General features: G+C 44.1%; 2 protein-coding genes across 5 annotated transcripts in view; both read right to left on the bottom strand.

The window, feature by feature from the left end:
* The window catches only part of LOC105493811 (refilin A), a 347,171-nt gene that overhangs the window by 297,862 nt on the left and 22,853 nt on the right, over nt 1-26,456 (bottom strand). The window lies entirely within an intron of this gene.
* The window catches only part of LOC105493854 (zinc finger protein 664), a 38,664-nt gene continuing 22,853 nt past the window's right edge, over nt 10,646-26,456 (bottom strand). For 2 of the 3 annotated variants that reach the window (XM_071070848.1, XM_071070847.1), the window contains exons 2-3: nt 14,648-14,711; nt 10,646-14,543 (exon numbers count right to left, since the gene is read on the bottom strand). In XM_071070848.1, the coding sequence (XP_070926949.1) occupies nt 13,159-13,944 (786 nt within the window). In that variant the 5' untranslated portion in view covers nt 13,945-14,543; nt 14,648-14,711 and the 3' untranslated portion in view covers nt 10,646-13,158. Of the gene's footprint in view, nt 14,544-14,647; nt 14,712-21,181; nt 21,239-26,456 lie in introns of all 3 variants that reach the window. The other variant, XM_071070846.1, reaches the window with a different exon arrangement.

A 26,456-nucleotide genomic window follows, 5' to 3' on the forward strand; every position in this document is an offset into this window, starting at 1 on the left:
TCTGACCCTTCACTGCTGCCTTCCCTTTGTCAAGGAGGCTTGCTCTGCTCTGTACGAGGGTGAAATCCTGTGGGGATCCCACAATGCATACGTACTTCAAAACATCACCTTGTACATAAATATATACAATTTTTGTCAATCAAAATAAATAAGAAGAAAAATAGGGACTGAATATGGCTTTTAGCACAGCCACGGAGCTAAAATGTTTAGAAAGCCAGAGCTGCCCGTAAGCATATCACACCCACAGTGGGCTCCCCCACCACTGTGACAACATGACAAAAGGGGCCCTGCAGATGAGAGGGGCCTCCACCCTGCAGAGTGTGACCTCCACGCAGGCAAGGCCGTGTTTGTTCTCGTCCGTGCAGCCCTTGCGGGGTGCTGGTGCACAGCAGATGGGTGACCGTGTGTGGCGTAAATCAGTAAATCCAGATGAGCTCGGAGCGTGAGCAGCTCCTCTCCAACCCACGTCCATCTGCGCAGCCATGGGGAAGGTGGTCCTGTAGCTTCCTCTCAGGGTTGCCTCCTCTTCCCCCTCTGAATTATTCCAAAACAACTTGGAAAATTCCAGAAAACGGGTTCCCTGGAGTCTCGCAGGTGGTCTCATGGGTCCACCGCTGTCTCCGCTCCATTGTCACTGGGGGAGCGCTGCTGACAAGGGGTTCCACCTTGTGCAGCTCAGTGACCTAAGTTGATCTAGTTTCCTCTGTGGTCCCGAGGGAGGAGGACCACACGGCCTGGGGCCCCTGGCTTGGTGCCCTGGCCACGCAGCCACTCCTCAAGGCCCAGATACCCAGGACCTGACTCATTCTTGTGAACCTGGAACCTTCTTCCCTTCTGTCTCTCCTGGGAGCATATCTTCAGGGGCGTGCAGCTTCTCTCTTTACTGCAGGAACGAGAAAGGCCTCTCTACATCCACATCCCAGCCCAAGAGGGGTCTCCACCCAGCCCACACTGTCCTGCACCACCCCTTTCCGGAATACTAGCGTCCTTTGCCAGCCTCCCTGAGGGCAGAGCTCCCAGACTTAGCCAATAAAAACAGGACAGCCAGTTAAATGTATATTTCAGATTCACAAGAAATATTTTTCAATGTATCTAAAATTCAAATTTAACTAGGCATTCTGCATTTTATCTGGCAACCCCAGCTAAGGGTGACTCCTTGGGCCTAGGGACACGAGGCCCTCTCGCTTCCTGCAGGGCCTAGCAGTGCCACATCCAGCTAAGGATAACCAGGGAGCCTGGCCTCCAGCTGTCTTGAAGAAGAAGAAAGGAAAAACCACATGTTAACTCTTCAGCCATGCATCCTGTTATTTACATCTATGTAGTCAGGAGGTAAAAACAGGTTAAACTTCACTAGCAGGCCTCCGAGTCTTTCCCAGGTTCTGTCATGGTTGAGAACCACGTTGCAATGTGTGTGGTTATCAGTGTGGGTCACAGTGGGTGCAGCCAAAGATGGTATGAAGAAGAAAGGGCCATTGCTAGATTGTTCTCTATATGACATGGCAGGAATTGGGGGTTTTAGAGTAAGCAGGCAGGTTAGGAAGGAGAGAGGAGGTCAGGAATGGGGAAGGAAGCCGAGTGTGGTGGCTCACGCCTGTAATCCCAGCACTTTGGGAGGCCGAGGCAGGAGACTGGCTGGAGGCTGGGAGTTCGAAATCAGACTGAGCAAGAAAGCAAGACCTCCCCCGCTACCTCCATCTCTACAGAAAATTTAAAAATTAGCTGGGTGTGGTGGCACGTGCCTATAGTCCCAGCTACTCGGGAGGCTAAGGCGGGAGGATTACTTGAACCCAGAGGCTGAGACTGTAGTGAGCTATGACAGCACCACTGCACTCCAACCTGGGTGACAGAGCAAGATCCTGTCGCCACCCTCCCCAAAAAAGGTAAAGAGAGGTCCAACAGCATCGTGGGAGGTTATGGCCTGGTGTGAGGGCAGCTGTGGGACTCCTCAGGGACAGGAATGGCCAGAGACTACAAGAACAGAAGTTCTATCATTCAACATGCAGTTGCTGCACACAGACGGAACCCTCCTGTTGCTATAAACCATCAATAAAGGACACCCCCCAACACACAGCCTGAGTCTGCAGTGTCTATGGAGTAAGGGCAGCAGAGTCTACTCCAGTGGTGACTCTAAGAAATGGAAACACCCTGTCCCCTCCTCCAAAATAAGGTGTTCCCATCCCTGAGGAATTAAGGTTTGTACTTATTTTACTTAAATTATAAAAATACAAACATAGTTTTTCTTCTGTTTGTTTTTGTTTTTGTATTTTCAACTGGCAATAGTATAACTCATTCAACAATTAGTATATATTGGCCAGGCACGGTGGCTCACGTCTATAATCCCAGCCAAGGAATTTGGGAGGCCAAGGTGGATGGATCACCTGAGGTCAGGAGTTTGAGACCAGTCTGGCCAACATGGTGAAACCCCGTCCCTACTAAAAACACAAAAGTTAGCCAGGTGTGATGGCACGCACCTGTAATCCCAGCTACTCAAGAGGCTGAGGCAGGAGAATGGCTTGAACCTGGGAGGCAGAGGTTGCAGTGAGCCAAGATCATGCCATTGCACTCCAGCCTGGGTGACAAGAGCGAAACTCCATCTCAAAAAAATAAAATAAAATAAATTAGTATATATCACAAAAAAGGATAATGCGTTGAGTGTCCTTATTAACAGAAGGAATGAACATTCAGTCAAAAAAAATTTATCCTGTGTTGTTTACAAAATACATAGCTAAGACAAAATACAATCAAGTTTAAAGGGAAAGGATCAAACATTTCAGAATAGATGGGGGAAATCTGGGGAAAAAAGTAATAAAGGGCATGGCTGTGCAAATATTAAAGAATAAAAACCCAGTAATTGGCCAGGTGCAGTGGCTCACGCCTGTAATCCCAGCACTTTGGGACGCCGAGGTGGGCAGATCACGAGGTCAGATTGAGACCATCCTGGCTAACATGGTGAAACCCATTTTTTGTACTAAAAATACAAAAAATTAGCCAGGCATGGGGGTGTGCGCCTGTAGTCCCAGCTACTCGGGAGGCTGAGGCAGGAGAATGGTTTGAACTCAGGAGGCGGAGCTTGCAGTGAGCCAAGATTGCGCCACTGCACTCCAGCTTGGGCAATAGAGCAAGACTCTGTCTCAAGAAAACAAAAACAAAACAAAACAAAAAAACCCCAGTAATTAAAAGTTGGGATTTGGCTGGAACAGAAATAGATCCAAATAAGAATCTTACTTGCAATATAGTTGGCATTTCAAATCCGTGGAGAAAAGATTTAGTAAGTAGTCACAGAGTAGTAACTGACTAAGCAGCCAGGGAAATTTAAAAAATTTGAGTCTACCATATTCCTTACAGAAAAAAACAAAAAGATTGCGGATGGATCAAAGATGTAAATGTAAAAAACAAAAGCCTAAAAGTAGTAGAAGAAAATACAAGGGAACTTCCATCAACAGAGGCCTAGTGACATATACTGAGGCCTTCCATATGGCAGGAAGTAATGGAGCCATCAAAAGAAAATGCAAACATTGGTGGCTAACAGTCACTAGGAGCACTGCTCACTGAAAATTAATGACATTGCAACAGCACATGCACAGAATGCAATCATGTCCTCGGGAAACAGCAAGATGTGCGTGCACACCTCCGTTAGCATATACAGGAACCATCTCAGGAAAGCCACACTGGAAAGTGGCTGCTCTGGGGCAGGGAATCTGGGAATCAAGAATGAGAGTCAGGCTAGACTCTTCTCTGAATTTTCTGATGTGTGCATGTCATACTTTTCCCCAAATACAAAATTACAAAAAGATAATTTTAAGAGATAAACATATCTGAGTCAAACACAACAAAATTGAGTGAAGGTAGGGATATCAATGTAGAACTCAAGCAAACACCATTGAACAGGATGAACCTGGTATTTTACACACATAAAAAGCCCAACTGAGGCCGGGCACGGTGGCTCACGCCTATAATCCCAGCATTTTGGGAGGCCGAGGCAGATGAATCACAAGGTCATGAGTTCGAGACCAGCCTAGCCAATATGGTGAAACCACATCTCTACTAAAAACACAAAAAATTAGCCGGGCATGGTGGCGGGTGCCTGTAGTTCCAGCTACTTGGGAGGCTGAGGCAGGAGAATGGTTTGAACCCAGGAGGCAGAGCTTGCAGTGAGCCGAGATTGCACCACTGCACTCCAGCTTGGGCTACAGTGCGAGACTCCATCTCAAAAAAAAAAAAAAAAAAAAAAAAAAAAAAAAAAGCCTAACTGAAACAAAATCATGCATATTTATAAAATGAACAGCACAGAATTAGAAATACAGAGAAAATTAAACCAGAAGCATATGGAAGAGAGTTCCCTCAAACACTTCCAAGATCAAGTAGGAAAATAGTAAATGCAATACAAAGAATCTGAATAATACAATGAAGTTTAATGGTATCCATCTATTTACAATCTTTAATGCATAAAAAAGTCTCATTTATTTGTTTAAACGGAATCAAATCCCGCCCAAGTCTGCTCTCACAGAATGGGCTTCCTGGGTGGTACCAAGACTGACTAGGAGAGATGCCTCTGTCCTGCCCTGTGCTGGTGGTGCTGAGCAGCCTGTGTGGAAGCCAGTGTCATTTACACAGACGCTAGTAGCCAGCCAGGAGGGCCCTCCTTCCTCCAGGTCAGGCTTGCATGTGGCTATTTGTTCCCAAGGGCACAGCACAGCACTGGGTCCTCAGCAGCCAGGACCCATCCTGGCTCTCCCACTTCTGAAGTATCTCATATAAGGGGCTCAGTCCCCAGCATTCATGGAGCCTACCTCTCTTCCCAATCTCAGTAAACCCTTCTTTGCACTTTGTCTAGAAGCACCAGCCTCCCTCCTTTCCTTCTCTGGAAACTTCCAGGCGGTTGGCACAAGTGACTTAGACCAGAGATGGGGAAATTTTTTTGGTGAAAAGTCAGAGAAAGAATATTTTAGGCTTTGGGGGCCATTCAATCTCTGTTGCAACTCTGCTACTCTGCTGTTGCAGCATCAAAGCAGCCGCAGACAAGCCAGGAATGGATCAACGTGGTTGTATTCCCATAAAACTTTATTTATGGACACAACGTGGATTTCATTAAGTTTTCGTATTCGGAAAATATCAATGTGTTAAAAACCATTTAGAAACACACACATTTTTAGCTTGGGGGCTGTACAAAAACAGGAGATGAGCTAGATTTGGCTCTTGGGCCATAGTTTGCTGACCCCTGAACTAGATAATTGAAAATAAAGCCTACTGGAATTAATTCATGGGATTCTAGCAACTAAAAGTTTTAGAAAAAGGATAACAAGCTAAATTAAGGAAGGGAAGAGGATATGATTAGTGATAATAAAAGAAAGTAATAAATAAGACAGGAAAATACCCCAGCAGAAGTGATCAACAAAGCCAATGTCTGGTTCTTTGGGAGAGTGGAACTAAAGAGGGTGGCAAGTTCAATAAAGAAAAAAATGGAAAATATAAACATACGATGGGAGGTGTAAAAAAAGATTTTATCAAAATGCCAATGAGATTTAAGAATTTAGAGTTATATACATCTCTAAAATAGATCTGAAGGTCCCCAAAAAAGGTAGGTTTTTTCCTAGATAACTATAAATTATCAAAAAAAAGGGGGGGGGGAAGATCTAAATTGAACTATTAGTTTTGAAAAGAGTAAAAATACTGTCGGCCGGGCGCGGTGGCTCAAGCCTGTAATCCCAGCACTTTGGGAGGCCGAGACGGGCGGATCACGAGGTCAGGAGATCGAGACCATCCTGGCTAACACGGTGAAACCCCGTCTCTACTACAAAATACAAAAAACTAGCCGGGCGAGGTGACGGACGCCTGTAGTCCCAGCTACTCGGGAGGCTGAGGCAGGAGAATGGCGTAAACCCGGGAGGCGGAGCTTGCAGTGAGCTGAGATCCGGCCACTGCACTCCAGCCCGGGCTACAGAGCAAGACTCCGTCTCAAAAAAAAAAAAAAAAAAAAAAAATACTGTCAAAGCTTCTAAGCTGCACCCTCACAGATCTGAGTCATTTTGGATGAGTTCTATCACTTTCAAGGATCAGATGGTTGATTTAAACAATAATATGAGATGTTACCTTAGTTTGTACTCCAGGCAAGTGAAGTGGGACACAGATTTTATTATTTTTTCTTTTATGAATACCGCCCACATAGTCCAGGGGCACAGATATTAATCTGTGCTATTTAATTTATTCCAGAATAAGGAGGATAGAAAGCTTTTAAATCGCTGATTAAATGAATTCATAACTAAGGAATCTCTCTGAAGGTTACACACGCGCAAATTTTCAAAAATCCACCAAATGACCATAAAAGGTGTTATCCTAGTATTTCAAAATGACTCAGTACATTAACAAGTGAAAGGAACAGGAGCATATGATGATCTTGATGAAGGCTCAAAAGTCATTTGGTAAAATTTTAAAATCCTGCAGTATTTTTTCCAGCTTGTTTGACTGCTTAGTTTCACATTCCTTATCTCATAAATGAATTGAAGGCTATGAAAGTTTTTCATTTCAGACCCATCCACAAGATGTGCCCCACAGTGCCATCTCTGCCACTCATCTCCACTACACTTGATTTCCTCTTTATTTGTAACCTGGGATGAAACGGACAGGACTTTTGGCTCTTTCTCAGTGACTTAAATTTTTATTACATTATAGTCGGAGAATATGACCTGTGGGATTTCTACATTTTGGAATCTGGTGAGATTTTCTTTCTGGCACAAAGCATGGTTAATTTCCATGACCATTCCAAGAGGATCTGCTGCACAAAGTTCACACACAGTGGACACATCAAGTTTGGTAATAGTGCTAAATAGCCAGATCCTTCTTTGTCTAGTTGATTTTCAAATTCTGATGGATGAGGGTTAACATATCTTGTTGTGACTGGGAATTACTTAATTTCTTACCATGTTCTATCTTTCAAAGCTATGTTGTGAGCCAATGAAAGTATTTATCTATTTATCTTGACAAATTATTCGTTTCATAAACTGACAATACTACCACCAGTTGCTTTCTTTTAGTATTTCCTGATCTTTTTCCACCCCTTCACTCTCAGCCTTTTGGGTCACCCCTTTATTTTAGGTGGGCTCCCATAACCATCATATACACGTTTGTGATGACATTCACAAATCAACTTGAAAATGTCTGTAAGTAGCAGAATTTAACCAGTTCACATTTACTATGATTAACAATATGCTTCAACTTACTCCCACCATCTTATCCTTTCCTGTTTTTTTATTTCTTCTCCTGATGTTTACTGGATCAAGTGAGGCAAGCAAAACACAGAGGATTCAGTTCTTTCCAGATACTGCCTGTTTCAACTATAACAACGTGACAACAGCTCCAGGAAGTAGGGCTTGCTGCTCTACCACACTCTCCCGTCATCCTCCACAGACTGTAGAAACAGGACTTACCCTTGAGACTAAGTCCCTGTGGGTCTTGACCTTATCTCAGAAAGGGAAGCGGGGGGTGCACAGGGATTGAAGAATACCAGGGGTGAAAAAAAAAGAAGACATTTTGGGGACAGACAGGATGAAGACTAAAGAGGACTAACTTAAACAGTCGGAGATGCCAGGCAAGTGAGGTAGGACATAGAAATTAGACATGAGAGAACACAGCACCGAGCAATATGAATAGGTTTGAGAACCTAAATACAACCCACAGCAGTACTGGGGCCCTCACCCATTTTACATCGAGAACTGCCTCCTCTGTAACCAAGACAGACTCAGTTGAGATCTAGTGTTTTCCATTCAGATAGTCAATTCCTTCCATGTCCAGCCAGTCCCCTCTGAATACCCAGCTGCCCTCACCTATACTCTTTTAATACACTGTTCGCAGAACTGTTCTCTTAAGCATATGACACTGAAACTGCCACACAGCCTACCCACTGGGCCCAGCGTAACGACACACTCACACGTATCCTTCTATTTTATGCCAACGTCCTTTTCCCTCTTTCTTCACAACACAGTGCTGTGTTCTTTTTCCCTCCGTTTATTATACCCATCGTTTCCTATCCATTCCACTGACTGGAACTCTTAGGCACCACTTTTGCCTCCTAAGATCCCCGCACGAGTAACCATATGCCAGCCAGTGTTCTTTATCTCTTAAAAGTCACAAACATAAGCCTCCTTTCCTAGAAAAATGCATACACCTACACGTACACAAAATTCTGCACATAACTTAAGAAGGTTCTAGACCGCCCCAAAAGCCGTCTGCAGGTCCTAGGTTTTAAAATTCTGTAAACAAAACACCCCCACCATAATTCATGATGCAGAGAAGACCTGGATCAGGGCCAGCAAAGAATTAAGAAGGGGAGGGAAAGTTGGTCTCTCAGTGAAGCCATATTTAGATGCAGCATTTAGGAAGGTTGAGAGTCTATAAAATGCATACATCCACCTAAAAATACACAACATCTATATGTGCTACTTTACTCTAGAAATGTAGTTTATTTACATATGCCTAAATCTGAACAATAAAATCGCTTTGGTGTGTCATTTTCCACTGATATTTATGCCAAGTTCTTACTGGCATAAACAAACACACGGCCTTGGGATCTCTGGATTTGTTCAGGTATTTTGTAATACGTTAAATGAGAATGGTAAAAAAGTAATTCTTAAGTTTCAACTTACTTATGGTTATAGTTATTCTACTTCATGTACATTGAGAGTGGAAATAAAGATATCCCAGGCCTCCCTGCCCCTTAGGGGTTTGGGTAAACTTGACTCAAAACTCCATTAATTCCATGGCTTGTAGAATCTTTTAGCTACCCTGAAGATTTCTGCATATTCTGCATATTCCTTGGCGCTTGTTCTCAGGGGCACCCTCTTCTGGATCCTACATTTATGTGTGGTACTTATGTGTTGCCTCATTTCACCCTGGATACAGCACTCAGCCCTTCCACCAGTTTCCATATGAAATCTACCATGCCAAACACCCCTAACCTTAGGGAAAGACTTGTGGTCACGAAGTTTTCCTACATAAGAGCTCAGAACTCCAGACCATCCTACTCCACTAGTTCCCTGGTACCCTCTCCCACTCCCACTCCAAGTCTACCCTTTGTTTTCTTACCTCCAACTACCCTGGGAGATTCAAGTTCTCTCTCTTATGGTGTGGAGCAATTCAGCCCTCTCCAGGTCCTACCCCAGTGTTAGATGCCCAAACCCACCACAGTGCTCAGCAAAACAAAAAGGATTCCAAGTAACATGACCTTTCTTCCTTAATAGGCAACTGGGAATAGGAATTCGTTATATCACTAAATGCTAGGCACTTTACATGTTTATTTACGTCTCCCAATGTTTCCATGAATTAGGTATTTTCAAAACCATTTTAGAGATGAGAAACTTGAGGTTTAGAAAAATTAAGAAAATGAATATGGTCAGAGCAAGTGCTGTATCATCTTCATTTTTCCTCTTTTCCTCTCTAATCTATAGATCTTTACTCAGCTTTGTTATTTATATATGGCTCTTGCCTGTAGTAGTATCCACCTTTCTCATCTTTTCCTAGTACCACTGAGTATGTTTTCCATCTGCTTCTGATATTTGCTTTCCATTCACCTAGTTTTTCAAATTTCTGAGAATATCAGTACATTCTATAAAGACTGATAAATAATTCAAAAATCTTAAGAACAGAGCTAAGAGCTGGAAGGTCCCTTGGAAGGCATCATGTCCACGCTCACACAACACAAATCCCTCTTCAATTTCTGAGATGGCCTGATGAACCAAGTCCACGTTCTCATGTAGTAGACTATCTGAAATGTTGGGCTCTGATGCAAAGAGTTCTTTCTATCTGAGAGAGGCAATCTGCCGTTTATTCAGGTTTCCAAGTTAGAAACCGTGCAGTCATTCTGGACTTATGTTGGCTCACACCCTAAATCCTAGCAGGCACCAAGAGTGACTCCATCACAGATGACCTACCCCTGCTCCCACCCCCAACCCCCATCAGAAGGTCTAGTTTGGGTTGCTCCCACCCCAGTGATGGAACCGCAATGCAGACTTGTCTCTCAAAGCTAGTAGATGCCACAGCCAGTCAGACTGCTGACTGCCGCACAGAACTTGCGCCCCCTCCGCTTCAGCTGACAGCACTTCATGCCTTCCTGGGCATGGGCTGCAGTCAGCAGGGGCCAGAGCAGGGCTTGGAGGAACTGCCTAGGGGCACCAGGAAAATCACAGAAAGCACCAAAATGGGTCACCCAAGGAAAAGGAGTTAGTTGCCAACATTTTAAGATTAAATTGTGTATGAAAATCGAGGTTGGTGTTTCCTTAGAAGCGCTGTGCGCCTGTATTCCGCCGTGAACACAGAGCCGTAGCCAAGCTGAGGAAATCCTCTCAGTGGACTGTGCTCTCTCCAGTTGGATTATTCCTGACCTGAGTCATTTATTACCTGCGTGGCTGTGACCTCTGACCAGGGTGTCCTCACACCTTGGCGTACCTGAGAAAGGCCCATTCTAGGCTTGTTGTCCAGATGTGAGTATCAACAGCACCCGCTCCCTTAGCTCTCAAGTACTTAGTTTGGACAATAAATTACATGGTCACCCTGGGCTTAATGTGCAAGCCAATTCCCCACCACACACCCATACCCATACCCATACCCCACACACGACCACTGAATTCACACAACTACATGTCAAGCACAGAACCCTGTTATAAAGCGATTTTATTAAATTGATTTGGACATACTGTAGGTCAAATAATATTTTCTGAAGATAACAATTATGGACTTTAAAGCTCGACACAAAATTAGTAGCTTCAAAAGGGTTAGTCATATTCCCCAGCAACAGCATGATAAAATAATTCAACTATGTAGAAATATAGAACTCTAGGACTAGCTGGAAACTCGGAAATCATTTAGCCTAATGTTCTCATTTTGAGAGAAAACTAGACTCAAAGATTAAGCAATTTGCCCAAGCTCACATACCTAATAGTAATAAAGCTAGAAATCAAACCAATTTTTCCTAAAACTAAAATTCTATCAATGATATTTCAACTGGCTCTCTATCAACTAAAAGTCTAGGCTTTTCTCTAATGCTCCACACTATCGTGACATGAAGGAGTGATAAGACACTACAGTAAATCGTACTTGTGGAATTCAGGCCTGGAAGGGGCTTTAGCAAATAACTAAGCCAGCCCTCTCTTTGTAAAAAGGAGGAAAAGTATGTGAAGTGACTTACCAAAGGCTTGTTAGCAGAGATGTCTGGATTAAAATCCAGATACTGACAAATTTACCCCCAAATCCCATCTCTAGTTTCGTGGCCCACCCACTAAATCATGTGCTCCTTTTAAATCTCCTTTATGCACTGAGGTTTTAGTTATACAAAAACCCCTTCCAGTCAAACAGAAAAAATTAATTCAAATATGGAGAGAAAAATCAAACTTTCAGTATTTTCGTGACTATTTTGAGTAGTTCACTTTCCAACCTCTTAGACAGTTGACAGACACCACTAACCTGATCACCTATTTCAGAGCTTCAAAGATCCTTAATTTCCCCAAAGACTTCCTGAGCAAAAGGACTACATGTGGGAAATCAATGAAAACAGGAATGAGAAGAGAAACAAAGTTAAAAATTTGTTGCTTTTTGTTCCTGTCATTGGGGACTTTTGGTCTTCTAAACATTCCTTGAGTTCCTCCACATGAGTTTTTAATATCAATCTAGCAAAAATTAAAACAAACAAAAAAAGGCCTATGAAAGTCAGGATACTGAGCACCTCATCATCTCTCCCCCTCCCCACCGCTCGCGAATGCCAGTGCTGGCCTGTTCCTTAAACGCACCGGCTCATCCCCCACAGCAGCCTGTGCGCTCTGCCAGCGACTGCTGCTTCTCCTCCGGCCTGAGCTCAACGCCCCACCGCGGAAAGGCCTCCCTGACCGCTAGCTAATGTCACCCCACCCCCACCCCACCCCACCACTAAATCATCACCCTAGTTTATTTTCTTCATAGCACTTAATCACTATCTCAAACTACATTATTTATTTGTTTACTTATCATCTGTCTCCTCCACCAGAAGTAAACTCCACAAGAGTAGGGACCTTGTCTGTCTCATCAGTGGTATTCCCAGCACCTAGCACAGTGCCTGGCATATAGGAGGTGTTCAATACATATTTGTTGAAGAAAAGAATGATGGATTAATAAAGACGTTCATGCCTAAAAAAGAACTTATACACACTAATCAATAAAGGGGTATCGAGAACTCCTATGCATTATTGCCCAAGATTACAGAAATAGAGATGAAACATTAGTGACTCCTCCTACCATCCACTTCTCGTACGGTCTCCCTAGCTAGGAAGGAGCTCCATCTGTTACCAAAGGAGCCCAGAGGGCAATTCTGGATGAAGAAAAGCTCTCACTTTGCTTGCTTCTTCCTCCCTGCTATTTACATTCAGCTATTTCCAAAAAAATTCAAGTGAAAAATATGTGATGCAGCCACTAGAAAATAAGTCTGACTAACAGAGACAGTGATGAGCAGAATCCACACAAATAAAAAAGGTTCAAGGACATATATGTCTGCCAATGACTCTTCTGACAGGCTAAGTGAATGGGTATTGAGTCACCTAAAATCTAAAATGAAAGTTAATGCCATCTAGGAAGGGATGGATATTTATGGGGATTTTGAGGACATATAGGTAGAGTGGGTTCAGAAATAATAGGATATATGGAAAGATATGTAGGGGCTAAATCAAGTAACCTCAGAAATACCAGAACGTGATCTTAGTGGGAGCTGTCCGTTTTCCAATGCAATGCCAGTATGCTCGAATCAAGAGGAAGGAAGGGCATGAACTCCTCAAGGGGGAGTATCTGGGATAGCTTTTAAGCAAAGCATAGATAGAAGGTGACTCAGGAGGTCAGGCAATGATTGTGGCTTTTTGTGTAGTCTTTCAACTATGGAGGCATCGTGCTGGAATCCCAGGAAGCGACATCTGTGACTGGGACCCGAGAGCCATCCTGCTGGGCGGACGCTCAGAGATCCACATTCAAAGTCAAGCTGTGGAACATACTTGGCATGAACCAACAAATCAATCTCACATGCGCCTCCTCAGAAACAATGTTCTGCTAGGGATTGCTGTAAATATTTCTTGGGTCAATGTAGGTATATACAGGGTTTCCTTCCTAGTGGCACTTACGGGTTTTAAGATTTTAAACTCTTAGCAAAACATTTTATATAACTGATATTTTGAGATGGTTTCTCTCCTTTGTGTGGACTCTCTGGTGGATGCAGAGGCTCGTACTCTGACTGAAGGCCTTTCCACACTCATCACATTTAAAAGGTTTCTCTCCTGTGTGAACTCTCTGGTGGATGCACAGGCTCGAACTCTGACTGAAGGCCTTCCCACATCCACAACATCTATAGGGTTTCTCTCCAGTGTGGACTCTCTGGTGGATGCAGAGGCTCGAACTCTGACTGAAGGCCTTCCCACACTCATAACATTTATAGGGTTTCTCTCCTGTGTGGACTCTTTGATGCATGCAGAGGCTGGAGGTGTGCCTGAAGGCCTTCCCACACTCTTCACATTTAAAGGGCTTCTCTCCGGTGTGGACTCTCTGATGCATGCAAAGGTTTGAACTATTACTAAAGCCCCTTCCACACTCACTACAGACATAAGGTTTCTCACCTGTATGAACTCTCATATGAATTTGAAGATGGGAGCTCCAATTGAAGGCTTTGCCACACTCATAACATTTATAGGGCTTCTCCACTGTGTGGATTTTCTTATGTCTATTAAGTTTTGTTGTAGTGCTAAAATCCTTACCACAATCATCACATTTATAGACCTTCTCTCCTGTATGGTCTCTCCAATGAATATGAAGTTCTGATATATGAAAGAAACCCTTATCACACTTGTCACATTTATGGGGCTTCTCAGCTGTGTGAATTTTCTGATGCATAAAAAGATCTGCTCTCTCAGAGAAAAATTCCCTACACATGGGGCACTTGTAGATCATTTTTCCTATTTGGTATCGTGATTTGGAGGAGAAAATTTCCTTACAATTACTACAGTTACAAGACTGTTATTTCATAGAGTCTCTTATTTGGCCATTTTGGCAGTCTATCTCAGGCTTGCTATATTAGGTAAGTTTAAGATCAGCCTAAGCTTTTCCCTGCCTGTCTTTCTATGGAAGGTTTCTTCCTGCATAGTGTTCCTCACTCAGTATTATTATTGATTATAAAGTGACATTGACTTCCACGTGTATTCTGTAACTCATTAACATAGAACTTTGTTTTAGATCCTGAGTTGTCAACATTCCAAAGGGCTCTCAAGGTGCAAACCTTTTTGTTTTTGAGCCCCTAGAATCTTCCTCTTGTAGAGTAATGTTGTACTTCTCACTTCTAGAAAGAGGACTGTACAGTATATCCCCTGTATCGAAGGATGAGATACTGCTGGCTGGTCTCGAGCCCCTGCAGTCGCCCCTTGAAGAGTCAGTTTGGCATTCTGCCTCCTGCACATCAGACACGAAAGCCTCTCCAGCAAGCAGGCTCCTCAGGGTCCAGGTATGGCAAGCCTTGCTTTGGGGAATTCCCTACATGGGTATCATGCCATCTCCTGTAATAGAAACGTAAATAAATAAATTGAAAATGCTTCTATCCGGAAAACTGCTATTGATTCCAAAATTAATTTTATATAAATGTGACAGCAGTAACACAAACCTTTTTTGGTCTTGAGGAAGAAGCTCGCTTATCTTCCAGAGATGTGTCTCTTGGATTTGCAGGTCTGAAGGAGAGAATTTGTAGATATCATGCTCCTGTTTACAGCTCAAGTAAATAATCCAGTTACAACCACTCATTGTAATTATCTGAGCAACATCAAGGGGAACGTTATTGAAAGAGAAAAGAAATCCTCAAAAGACCTACATGTGAGTATGAAAACCAGCTGTCCTGTACAAAGGAACAACAATGAAAATGATCTCCACTTTGAACTTCAGAAGGTACAACATTGCTGCTTTTGGAGATAAAACATCATATGTGACTTGCCTTCTAATCTACAGAAAGAATAAGTACATGATGTGTTGGTATCAAATGTCATTCTCCTACTTGTCTTCAATGATTTCCTGATGTACTTAAAATAAAATCCCAATCCTTAACTCAAACACCTGACCTGCCCCTCTCCCCACTTCACTCCATGCTTCCTGCCTCTGGCTTTCTTTTTCAGCTCTCAAACACCCCAAGCGTTTCCTGCCTCGGGGCCTTTGTACATGCTGTTCCCAGCACTTAAACCACTCCCTCCCCTACTTTGTGCAGAGCTTTGTGGGTCAGCTGCCCTCCCCTACCTAAACAGGCCCCAGCTAGACTCTGTTTTCATCTCCTTTAATTCCTTTAAAGCCCACAGGACTTGTAATTATCGTATTTGTTCCCTGGTTTTTAACCTGTCTCCTGTACTAGGATGTAAGTGCCATGAAGGAGGAACTGTGTGCGTTGCTCTCTGTTACAACCTGGCAATGAGAGGGGTTCAACGAATATTTTCTGAGAATCTATAGAGTACTTCAGGACACCCTCTGGCACCCACACACATGTCCTGCTTCATTCTGGTGGGGCAGATAAAGGTACATTTCTTAGTGCCTTATTTCCAGTCTTTTGATAGCCTCCAGAGGACAAAATACACAACAAACAGAATAAGGAGGAGATAAAAGAAGAAAATAAATCTCAAAATATTCACTCTGAAATCTTTTAAGGTTTAGGACTATGTTTTAGCAATCTTTTCATTTCTTTTATTCTATATGCAGTGATACTTTAAAATTAACTAAATGAAATCAATAGGTCTTCTTAAAATAACGCTTTTAAGATGTTCCATACAAAGAGAACATGCATGGGTGTCTGAGGAGATGTAATGTTAAAAACGTAAAATAAACTGGACTGCTTCTAGGTGAAAGTGTTATAATCACAAAATTCAATTAGGTACCCAAAATTTTGGCAAAAATGGTCATATATCTACAAAAATTATGTTTGCATCCATCCTTTGTCCTAGTAATAATTCTAGAATATATCCTAAAGACACATTGGTAAAAATAGGAAATGACTGATATACCCGGTTATTCACTGAGGCAGTATTTGGCAGCAAAACTGCAAGCAACCCAAGGCCATCGATAGGGAGCTAGCTGAATCAAGTATGGCACCTCCTCACAAGGCAAAAAGGAATGAGGACGGCACTGCGCACTGACACGGAGTGAACCCAGGTTACACTGTTAAAAAAAAAAAAAAAAAAAACCAAAAACCTAAGGTACACAATAGTATATGTTCTATGCTACCTTTTCTGCAAAAAAGGAAGGTAATATATAAAATAAACACTGGCCTGGCACAGTGGCTCATGCCTGTAATCCCAGCATGCCAGGAGGCCAAGGTGGGAGGATCACTTGAGGCCAGAAGTTTGAGACCAGCCTGGGCAACATAGGGAGACCCTGTCTCTACAAAAAAAATTAGGTTAAATTAAAAAGTTAGCCAGGCATGGTGGCACACATCCGTAGTCGCAGCTACTCAGGAGGCTGAGGCAGGAAGATGGCTTGCGCCTAGGAGTTCAAGGCTACAGTGAGCCAAGACTGTGCCACTGTACTCCAGCCTCAGCAACAGAGTAAGACCCTATCTTAAATAAAAAAATAAATAAGCATGGTGAAAGATAATCCAGAATTTAATTTAATGATTACTTATGGGAGAGAATACAGTTAAGACTTCTCTGAATATACTGTTATATAGTTCTGACTCTGGAAACATGCTTCTATAGTCAAAAAATAAAATTAAATGAATATTAAAATAAAATAAAGAGAATAAACCTATCATGTTGGTGACATAGCCACAAATGCCTTTTGAGCACAGTATACTGATTGTACATGCCTAGAACATATTCTTTTGACAAGTAAGCTGCAAAGAAATCACACTTCTTTCAACAATTTAACTGTTACTGGTGTCTTTTAAAGTAGGTTAATACAAATAAGTAGTTTATGTTAAAGTTGTTAGCCAAGATTCAAGAAAAATTAGATTTAAGTATAAAGTTAAGAAAAAATTATGTAATATAAAATTTGACTTAGAGATATCAGTTTGAATTCACTTTTTTGTTTTTCTTTTTAGCCATCACCAAAAAGACCTGGAAGCAATAAGAAGCGATAGCAATGAGCACACCTAGAGCCCCTTCCCTTAAATCCTCTCCCCACCATGAGGCAAGGGGTCCTTGGAGGAATGGCTGGGTTCAAAGCCAGAGTAGCACTTACAAAATGATCTTGGGACATCTTGTTATGCCAGAAAGCAGGAGGGCTGTGCCAAAGGAACACAGAGCCAATTATGCAACTGAGCATCAAAAGGAATAAGAAAGGCAATCGAGTGAGACACATTAAATATACAAACCCCAGGAGCTCATAATGACTGTAGGGAATGGGGAAGAAAGAGACAGGCAGGCAGAGAGATGGAAAGGCCTTGGCTAGACTCTGTTTTAGAGAGATGGAGAGACCCAAGGCACTGAAACAAAATTGGAATTAACTAGGGGCCCAACTTCTTACCCTGAAAATTGGTAATTAAAAGGAGAGAAGCATCTATCCTATTTCCTGTATGAACTCTCTTTCAAGACAAAGAAGCAACCAGCTAATATGTGCATACTCCTCATCAAACACCTGATTCAGACCATGATAAGCAATGGGTGAAAAAAGGGGCTGGAACGCTGATCCGGGACTTGGCATTGCCAGAATCAGGTTGTCACCACCTGAAGCCAGGAATCGATCGATCTTAGCATGACTCAAAGAGGAACAACCAGACACGTCTGCCTCCTGCTGTGGTGCAATGGGAAGCACCCAGCACCCCCTGAACACATTCTTGCCAAAAGACTGAACCAAAACCTAATCAAGCCTCTGGAGCTAATTTTTAATGGAAAGAACTGCAGGGACAGAGGAACTACTAGGAAACAAGCAGCAAAATATCAAAAGGTGAGCCACTCTACAGGACAACTGCCCCCCCCCCTTTTTTTTTTTGCAATAAGGACATGGGAAAAAAAAAAAAAAAAGATGGTAAGGAGGGAGGAGTTGCTCTAAATGAAAAGAGACTTGAGACATAACAATCAGATATAATCGGAGGACCTTCTTCGGAATCTGAAGCAAACCAGCTGCTAAAAGGGGACAGTCAAGGAAATGTGATTAGGGGTATGAGATTACACTGTATGCTGTTAACTATGTGATCATGTCATTGTAGCTATGTAAACCAATGTCTACAGCCTTAGAGATGCACAGTGAAGAACAGGAATGACGGGACATGTCATCTGATATGTGTGATTTAAAATGCTTCAGCAAACCAAAAAAAAAAAAAAAAAGGGAAAGTAAAAAAGAGCAGGCAAAGCAAATGTGGTAAAAATCATTGCAACCATTGAATCCAGGTGAGAGATAAATGACTAAAATATTCTACTCTAAAATATTCTATTGTAAAATATTATGTATGGTTGAAATCTTCATGATTAAAAAAAATGTGTGAATGCTGAGAAGATATTCCTTTCCTGCTCTTCTGGCAATGGCAAACTAATCCCAGGACCACCGCATAGAGGGGCAACTGTGACTGAAATGAATATAATCCCCGAAACAGCCCTCATTTCCCCAGTCAATCCTGAGCACAGGAGAATGCGCACAGGAAGAGGTCTCTGGACAGCAGGAGAAGGCAGTGGCGGCAGGGACAAGCAGAGGACAAAGGAAGCAGCACTGTGCTCTGCTCTTTCCCCCGCAAGCTAACCCCAGCAGGGGTGTCTTCCAGCACCCCCTCCAGGAATCAAGCTGCCACAGAGCATTCCTCCAGCCTAGCTTCAGCAGAGTCCAACTCTGCTCAGAAGGGCCATAGTTCAACACCAAGGTCCCTGACAGGGGAGTCTGACATGACCTCCCACTGGAGTTCTTCAGGAATCAGGCACTGCCATTCCTTCCAGATAAAGTCCTTGGACCTGTCTGTAAGTCTCACTGCACAGTGGGGGGATGAGAGGGGTAAGCTGCATTTTGTAGGAAAAAGAAAGATAAAAGAAACTCTGGCAAATTTTCCATGTGACCAACCAAAGAACAGAAAGGCCAACACACAGAAAGGATCTCCAGTACAGACTCGCCTATCACAGCCCCCGCCCAACTCTTCCACACAGATAGAGGCGACTATAAATCCAGAGGCAGATACAGGTTATGGAACCCCACAGAGGTCACAGATCCTGAATGCACCACGTTCCCAAGACTGTCTCTCACTCCAGACTCCCCCTATGTCTCATAATCAACGTCCTACTGGGGGTTTCAAGAGGACATCCCACGTGACTGCAAGCCCCTCTTTCTGACCTGAGGAGGAAGCCTGTCACTGCCAAGGACAAACTAAGAGCCTGCACCTGCGAGCTCAGGAATGCCCCCAGCATTCTGTGCACTCGACCCACACTGGAGGAGAACTCAAACAGCAAAATGACAGTGCAGCTGAAAACCAAGAAAATGAAAGCTTAAAATTTAGCCCATCTACCTCAAATCCTCACCTTCCATGAAAAGGAGCCTTTCCTCTCTCCCTGTAGTTTGTGATACCACAGAATACTGAATCAGTACTAATATCTCAGTACAATTAAAACTGAGGGCAACTAGCTTATAAAGAACTGATGCTGAGATTCAAGAAAGTCAAAAACTAAGTCTTAAATACAAGGAAACCATATCCTGAGAGAATACATGCTCTGGGCCACAGCATAAGAAAGGGGAACCTGAAGATGGGGGTACAGGACTAACAGGCTGGGAGAATGAAGTTGGTTTCCCTTGAGGGCTGCTCAGACCAAAAGTTCCTCACTCTAGTGGCAGAAGAGGCAAACCCGCTGCATGTAAGGGAGACTACCACTCCAATGTAGGGCCGAGGCTGCAGGAGTCGGCCACAGCAGCCCTAATGGGGTGATCAGAGCATCAGAGGAACGCCAACTATTTATGTGGAGGTAGAGGCTGGTGAGCTACAACCGATGTTCCACAAAGTGGACTCTGAACTGGATTATATTCAACACAGGCTGGATATGAAATAAAGACTAATCACCTTGATTGGGCAGGAGAGAAAAATCCAGTTACACTCCTAAAGGAATTAGCAGCCATTCAGCCTTGACATCAGACTATGTCCACAGTGTTCAGCCAGCAGATGCCGACTACTGAGCAGAAGGCCAAGTGCCTCATCTGTGCTGCTCTGCTCGAGGCTATGACTTCCATGCAAGAACTACAGAGGCACAGGGACCCAGCTGTCACCACCAACTGAGGAAGAGAATAGCGCCACCCAGCAACTAACATCCCACTGCCAGGCTGGTAAAGAAAGAGGTGTGCAGAAGGGCACACTGGTGCAGCGCCCAGTGCCAGGGAGGTACAGGATAATGTCTTGCGAGCACTTGGGGCTGGCATGGAGACAGCTTGTTGTGGGGATGGGCCAGTGATGTCTTTAGAAAGACAGGAGATGTGAGACGGAGGGCAGATGCTGTATGAATGAAGTTCAACCAAGAGAAGAGAACAGGAAAGACGGAACTTTAAAATGTATTCCCACTTAATCTTGGAACTTCAGGCCAACATATCACCTAACACTACTTTGCATCTATTTTCTTTTTATATAATGAGGATAATACAGACATGCTGGACTATCTGTCTCTCTCTCTCTCTCTCTCTCTCTCTCTCACACACACACACACACACACACACACACACATTTTATAAATTATCAATCAAAATGTGAAGTAACAAACTTTGGAAACTAAAAGATAGACAACTGTATTATATATTTACATCGTTTTCAAAAATGCTGACTGTATGTTAAGGTAAGACTGCCAGCACCCAGTATGTGACTTGTGGTCATTCAACAAAACCCAACTCAAGTAATAAACTGGCTTCTCGTGTGAACAAAAAAGTAGAGAGGGTGGACAAAATAAGAAAAACAAAAACCTCACGGTTTATGAACCTGGGTTCAACCCCTGTGGTGACAGGCCCATAGGAGTACGTTTTGTTTTTTTCTCTACTTTTGAGTTCATTTGAAATTTTCCATAATAAAATGTAAGCCAGTAAGCCTTTGCTTAGAACAGTGGTCCCCAACCTTTTTGGCAGCAGGGACCAGTTTCGTGGAAGACAATTTTTCCACAGACTGGGGGCAGGTGTGATGGTTTTGGGACGAATCAAGTGCATTACGCTTAAATTGTGCACTTTATTTCTGTTGTTATTACGTTGTAATATATAATGAAATAATTATACAACTTACCATCATGTAGAATCAGTGGGAGCCTGAGCTTGTTTTCCTGCAACTAGGTGGTCCCATCTGGAGGTGTTGGGAGACAGTAACAGATCATCAGGCACTAGATTCGCATAAGGAGCGGGCAACCTAGATCCCTCGCATGCACAGTTTACAACAGGGTTCACGCTCCTATGAGAATCTAATGCCTCCGCTGATCTGACAGGAGGTGGAGCTCAGGAGGTAATGCAAGCGATGGGGAGTGGCTATAAATAGATGAAGCTTCACTGGCTTGCCCACCACTCACCTCATGCTGTGTGGCCTTGGTTCCTAACAGACCATGGACCCGTAGCCATTCGTGGCCCAGAGGTTGGGGACCCCTGGCTTAGAAAATCCCTGTATGAACGACCTTAAGCCATCAGAAAGAATACAACGGTGTTCTAGATTACAGAGCTAAATAAACATTGCCTCCACCTCCACTGACAACACTAACCTATGCAAGTCCAGCCATATCATTATACGGCTCAACAGTTTTCACTCAGAAGTCTGTAAGCAATCTGTCCATCTTGAGTGAAACTCTAGCCTTTAACCAAAACATCCTATTCCAGCTTTCTGCATGTCAATCCTATGGAACCTTTTCTTTGCTCCCTCAGGACCTCCAGTCCTCTTTCAATCTTTGTCCTTTGTCTTTACTTCCTGGCTTCCATGCTGACTTGGGTCCTTTATGCCCTCCCTCCACCCAGGTTCACCTCTCTCTTCTGTCATCATTACTGTTTCCATGGCCACACTCTAGCTCTATCACCCCCAGAAACTGTGCTCCCTCCCAAATCTGTGTTGAGCAACCCATTCTTGGACACTGGGTGCTCCCTCCCCTTCCAGCTAACTGGCTCAAGGAACTTCATGCAGCAGACTTGCACCCAGTGGCCTGACCCTTTGTTCCCTGTCTGTTGTCCATAGCTTCTCTCTGCGCTCAGCAGAACTCTCTGGCCCCACCTACTCTCAGTGACACTGCACCTTACTCAAACCCAACTCTCCACCTATCCATGCAGGCACCCAAGTGGCTGAATAATGCCAGGTTTATTTAACTCATGACCATACATTTCAAATGGGCACTGGAGTGGCCCTTAATTCTTCCAAAAGTCTTCAGTACACACATTTTCCCAATACTTTAAATTGCTACTTCATCATTCCCCTTTCTCCTCAAATCTCCCATCTTCCCTCTGACTCCCTCACTCGTGGCTGATAACCTGCCAAGAGCCTGCTTCTGATTAAGACAACAGAAGCAGGCTGGGCACAGTGGCTCACGCCTATAATCCCGTCACTTTGGGAGGCCAAGGCAGGTGGATCACGATGTCAGGTGTTCGAGACCAGCCTGACCAACATGGTGAAACCCCGTTGCTACTAAAAATAGAAAAAGTAGCCGGGTATGGTGGCATGGGCCTGTAATCCCAGCTATTCCAGAGGCTAAGGCAGGAGAATCGCTTGAACCCGGGAGGCAGAGGTTGCAATGAGCCGAGATCATGCCACTGCACTCCAGCCTGGGCGACAGAGCGAGACTCTGTCTCAAAAAAAAAGAAGCAATTAGATGGCAAGCCCTTCATTTTCTCACTGCAAATCCACTAGGCCACCTGTATTCACACTTCCTACTACAACAGGGGGTGCCCTGTTGCTGGGAAAGACCAGCCCTTCCACTTGTGCCCATAAGTACACTTCCTGGGCCTTCTCCAAATGGGATCCTATAACTATTCCCTCTCGTTGCCACTGTCAATTCCATCCCAGCTATAGGACCATTCTCATACAAACATGTTCTGTATCTTCCTCCTTAAAATTGTTTTGGATCTCACAGCCCCACCCCTGCTATCCTCATGCTGTCCCCTGCCCCTGCAGGCAGGTTTCTTTCCCAACATGCCACTGAAAACATGTTTCTTTCCCAACATGTCCTGCCTCCGTCAGGACAGGGCCCCAAGACAGGGCTGGAAACACCTGCTTTCTTAGCTGGCCCGTCCCTGCCCCTCACTAGCCACTCCTTGTTTCTTTTACTGCTGACCTCTCTTCTGTTCAAATTCTAAATCCTGGGGTGCTTCAGGGTTCCTGCTTGGGACCACTTCTTTTCTGAATCTATACCCTCTAAGTAATCTCACCAGTCATGTGATCTAAAATACTCTCTTGATGTTGGCTCCCGGTTTTATCTCCAGACCTGGACTGCTCCATGACCTCTGTTGAAAGGCACTACAACCACATTTCCAAACCAAATTTCCCCTCAAACTGTTCCTTCCTCACTCTTCCCCATCTGTGTCAAGCGTACCAACATCCATCCAGATGCATTGTCCTTAATTCTGCTTTCCTCCAGCACCACCAATGCAAATCACTGCACACTCTACCTCCTCTCCACAACATAACCCAGCCCTGCCCTCACATCTCTCCATGGCCACTACAAGCTCCATCCTGTGCAGGCCACGGTCACCTCCTGCCTGCAATATTTCAACAGCCTCTCAACCATGGGTCTCTCTGGCTTTCATTCTTGCTCCTCCACAACTGGACCTCTACCAGTAGTCACCCTCATCTTTTAAAAACATAAGTTAGAGAACGTCACTGCCCTGCTTAATCCTTCCATTGCTCTTTAGAACACACATCCTCTCGCTGGCTCACAAGCTGGAGGTGGCCCAGCCACCTCCTCTTTCCAACCTCACCTCCCGCACTCTCTGCAAACCACACACCAGCCTCCCTCATCTCCTTTCTAGTCTTCAAGCTTGCCAGCCTCATGTGCCCTCAGTACCTTCACATAAGCCCCCTGCCCAGCTTCTTCCTGGTCCTCAGGGAGCTGGCATCTACTCAACACCCAGGCCTCAGCACATGTGCTATATGCCCAGAAAGCAGCTCCTGGGCTTGTCAGTTTCAGCTGACTTACCTCTCTGCCCTCACACCTTTCTGATCACCTCTTTCTGCTTAATTTTTGTACAGAACATTACCACTTACTGCCTGGAATTATTGTGCTCATTTTTGCACATGCTTCCTTTGTTGTGCTCTTCTCCCTGCTCTCTTGAATGCAAGTTCCTTGATCAGCAGAAACTGCAGAGAATTTATGAATTTGTGAATCTCTGAAACTCCTACATCTCTCTGTCTCCCAGTCATTCAAGCACCAAATGTTTACTGAGTGTCTAACCTATGTCAGCCTCTGTGCCTTCAGCAGTGCAGAATCATAGCCAGTCCCTCCTCGAGTGCAAGCCACAGTCTAGTGGGGAGACAACATTCATCAAAGGTGTCCACAAGGAAATGTCAAATAAATCTATATGAAACGCTTCAAAGCAGCCCTGCACAGTGCTCTGAGCACCTCGGAATGGGCTGGAAGTGAGGTTGACCTGGTCAGGGGAGACCACTTTGAACTGATGGCTGAGCTCAGATCTAGAGGAGGCCTCTGCAGGGTGAAGAGAAGATACACGACCTGAGGGGAAGGCACGCGTGGAGGACCATGGTGAGGGGCAGGAGGCAAGCATGGGACAGAACACGGCCAGCTGGGCTGGAGATGCTCAGTGCCAGACGAGAGGGGAGAAGCTAGGCATCATGATCTTTATGTTCATAGCAGTGGAAGCCTCCACAGTGGTTAGCTTTTGTCTTAAAATTTGGTAGTAACATCAGATTTCCACTTTAAATAGAAAACTGTAGCTAAAATACAGAAATTAATGAATGGGTAGAAAGCGAGAGCATCTGGGGGTAAACACGGTGGGGGATCATCTTAGTCATTTGGGTTGGAAACAATGATCAAAATCTGGACTAAAGCAATGGTGGAGATGAGAGAAAAATCCATTAGACTTGGTGACAGTTTCAATACAATGGGTGAGGTACAAGGAAATGCCAAGGATGACTCCTAGGTCTTTTACCTGAATAACTGGATAGAGATGGAGCCATTCAGTAAGACAGAAAACTCTAGAAAGACCAAGGTTTGAGGACAAAGATTGTGATTTCCATTTTAGACATGCTCGTGATATCCGAAAGTGGATGTCAAGGACAGCAGCTGGATGGATGGAACTGACACTGAGAAAAGAAATCAGGACTTTATAAGGTATACATGTGTGAGCCATTAACATTTAGATGGTAACTTAAACAGGGGGAGGGAATAACACTGCCTACCAAGAAAGGATGAAAAGGGAAGAGGGCTCTGGGACCTTACTATGGGAGACCAACATTTAATGACTCCGTTTGAAAGAAGCCAAGTAGAAGAGCACATACTGAATGATTCTGCTTACATAAAGTTGAAAAACAAGCAAATCAATTGATGCTGTTACGCAACAGAGGAGACAGAGGGGCTAATGACTGGAAAGATGTACGAGGGAATTTCTAGGGATTGTTGTCATGTGCTGTCTTTATCTGGGCATTGGTGCACACAGGTGTGCTCATCTCACAGCTGTGAAAATTCATCACACTGTAGCTCTATTTATAATCTGCATGTTAGACTTCAAGGAAAAGTTCAGGGAAGAAATAAAAATGAGACTGAGCTTTTCTTTTTTTATCTTGAATTCCAATGAAAAGGAAAGACTGAAACTATGGGAGAGAAAAGAAATAACAGAAAGGGCCAATGGAGATGGGATCCAAAGCTCCACGAGAGGAATGAGCCCTGGAGAGGGGAAAGACGCGCCTCCGTGAACAGGTGAAGGCAGGAAGTGGTGTGTGTGTTTAAGTAGAAACTAAGAGTCCCTGGCTGCTAGGAAGCAGGAAGCAAGGTCATCTGCTGAGGAGAGGGCAATGGGGAGCCTGGAGGTTTGAGGAGAACAGGTGTGGTGGTTTGAGGTGGTGTGAGATGGTTGTCTGGAGGGCAGGAGAATGGCATGACCTGGGAAACGTAGGGGGACTGCCAGCAGCACTGAGAGCGGGCATGGATTTGGCCCAGGGCTTAGTTCCTCAGGGACTGCATGGGGAAGGCAGATAGCTAAGTTTCTGCAAAACTGAGTTTTTGCCAAATGAGAATCATCAAAGGACAAACAGGCCTTCCTTCTAAAGGAAATCATCCCCTATCCCAATCCAAATCTCTACCTTCACATGCTGACAGAATTGTAGACCACCAAGGTCTTCACAGTGATACCCTCAGCTGGATCTTCCAAGCCTCAGGAACGCTTGTGTTACCTCACCCCAAGTTGCTATGTGGCTACTGCCCCCTTCGCCATGTTCAATCTATGTCTGACCTGCAACTAGCTCTGCTCTTGAAACCAAATGCCACCCAGAGAAGGCAGAACCCATCAGAGAACTCCCTCTAATTTCAGTCAAACTATCATTGTACATGTGCTGCCCAACTCTAGCCCTTTCTTCCTTT

The sequence above is a fragment of the Macaca nemestrina genome, chromosome 10 (assembly GCF_043159975.1).
Source record: "Macaca nemestrina isolate mMacNem1 chromosome 10, mMacNem.hap1, whole genome shotgun sequence".
Taxonomy (NCBI): domain Eukaryota; kingdom Metazoa; phylum Chordata; class Mammalia; order Primates; family Cercopithecidae; genus Macaca; species Macaca nemestrina.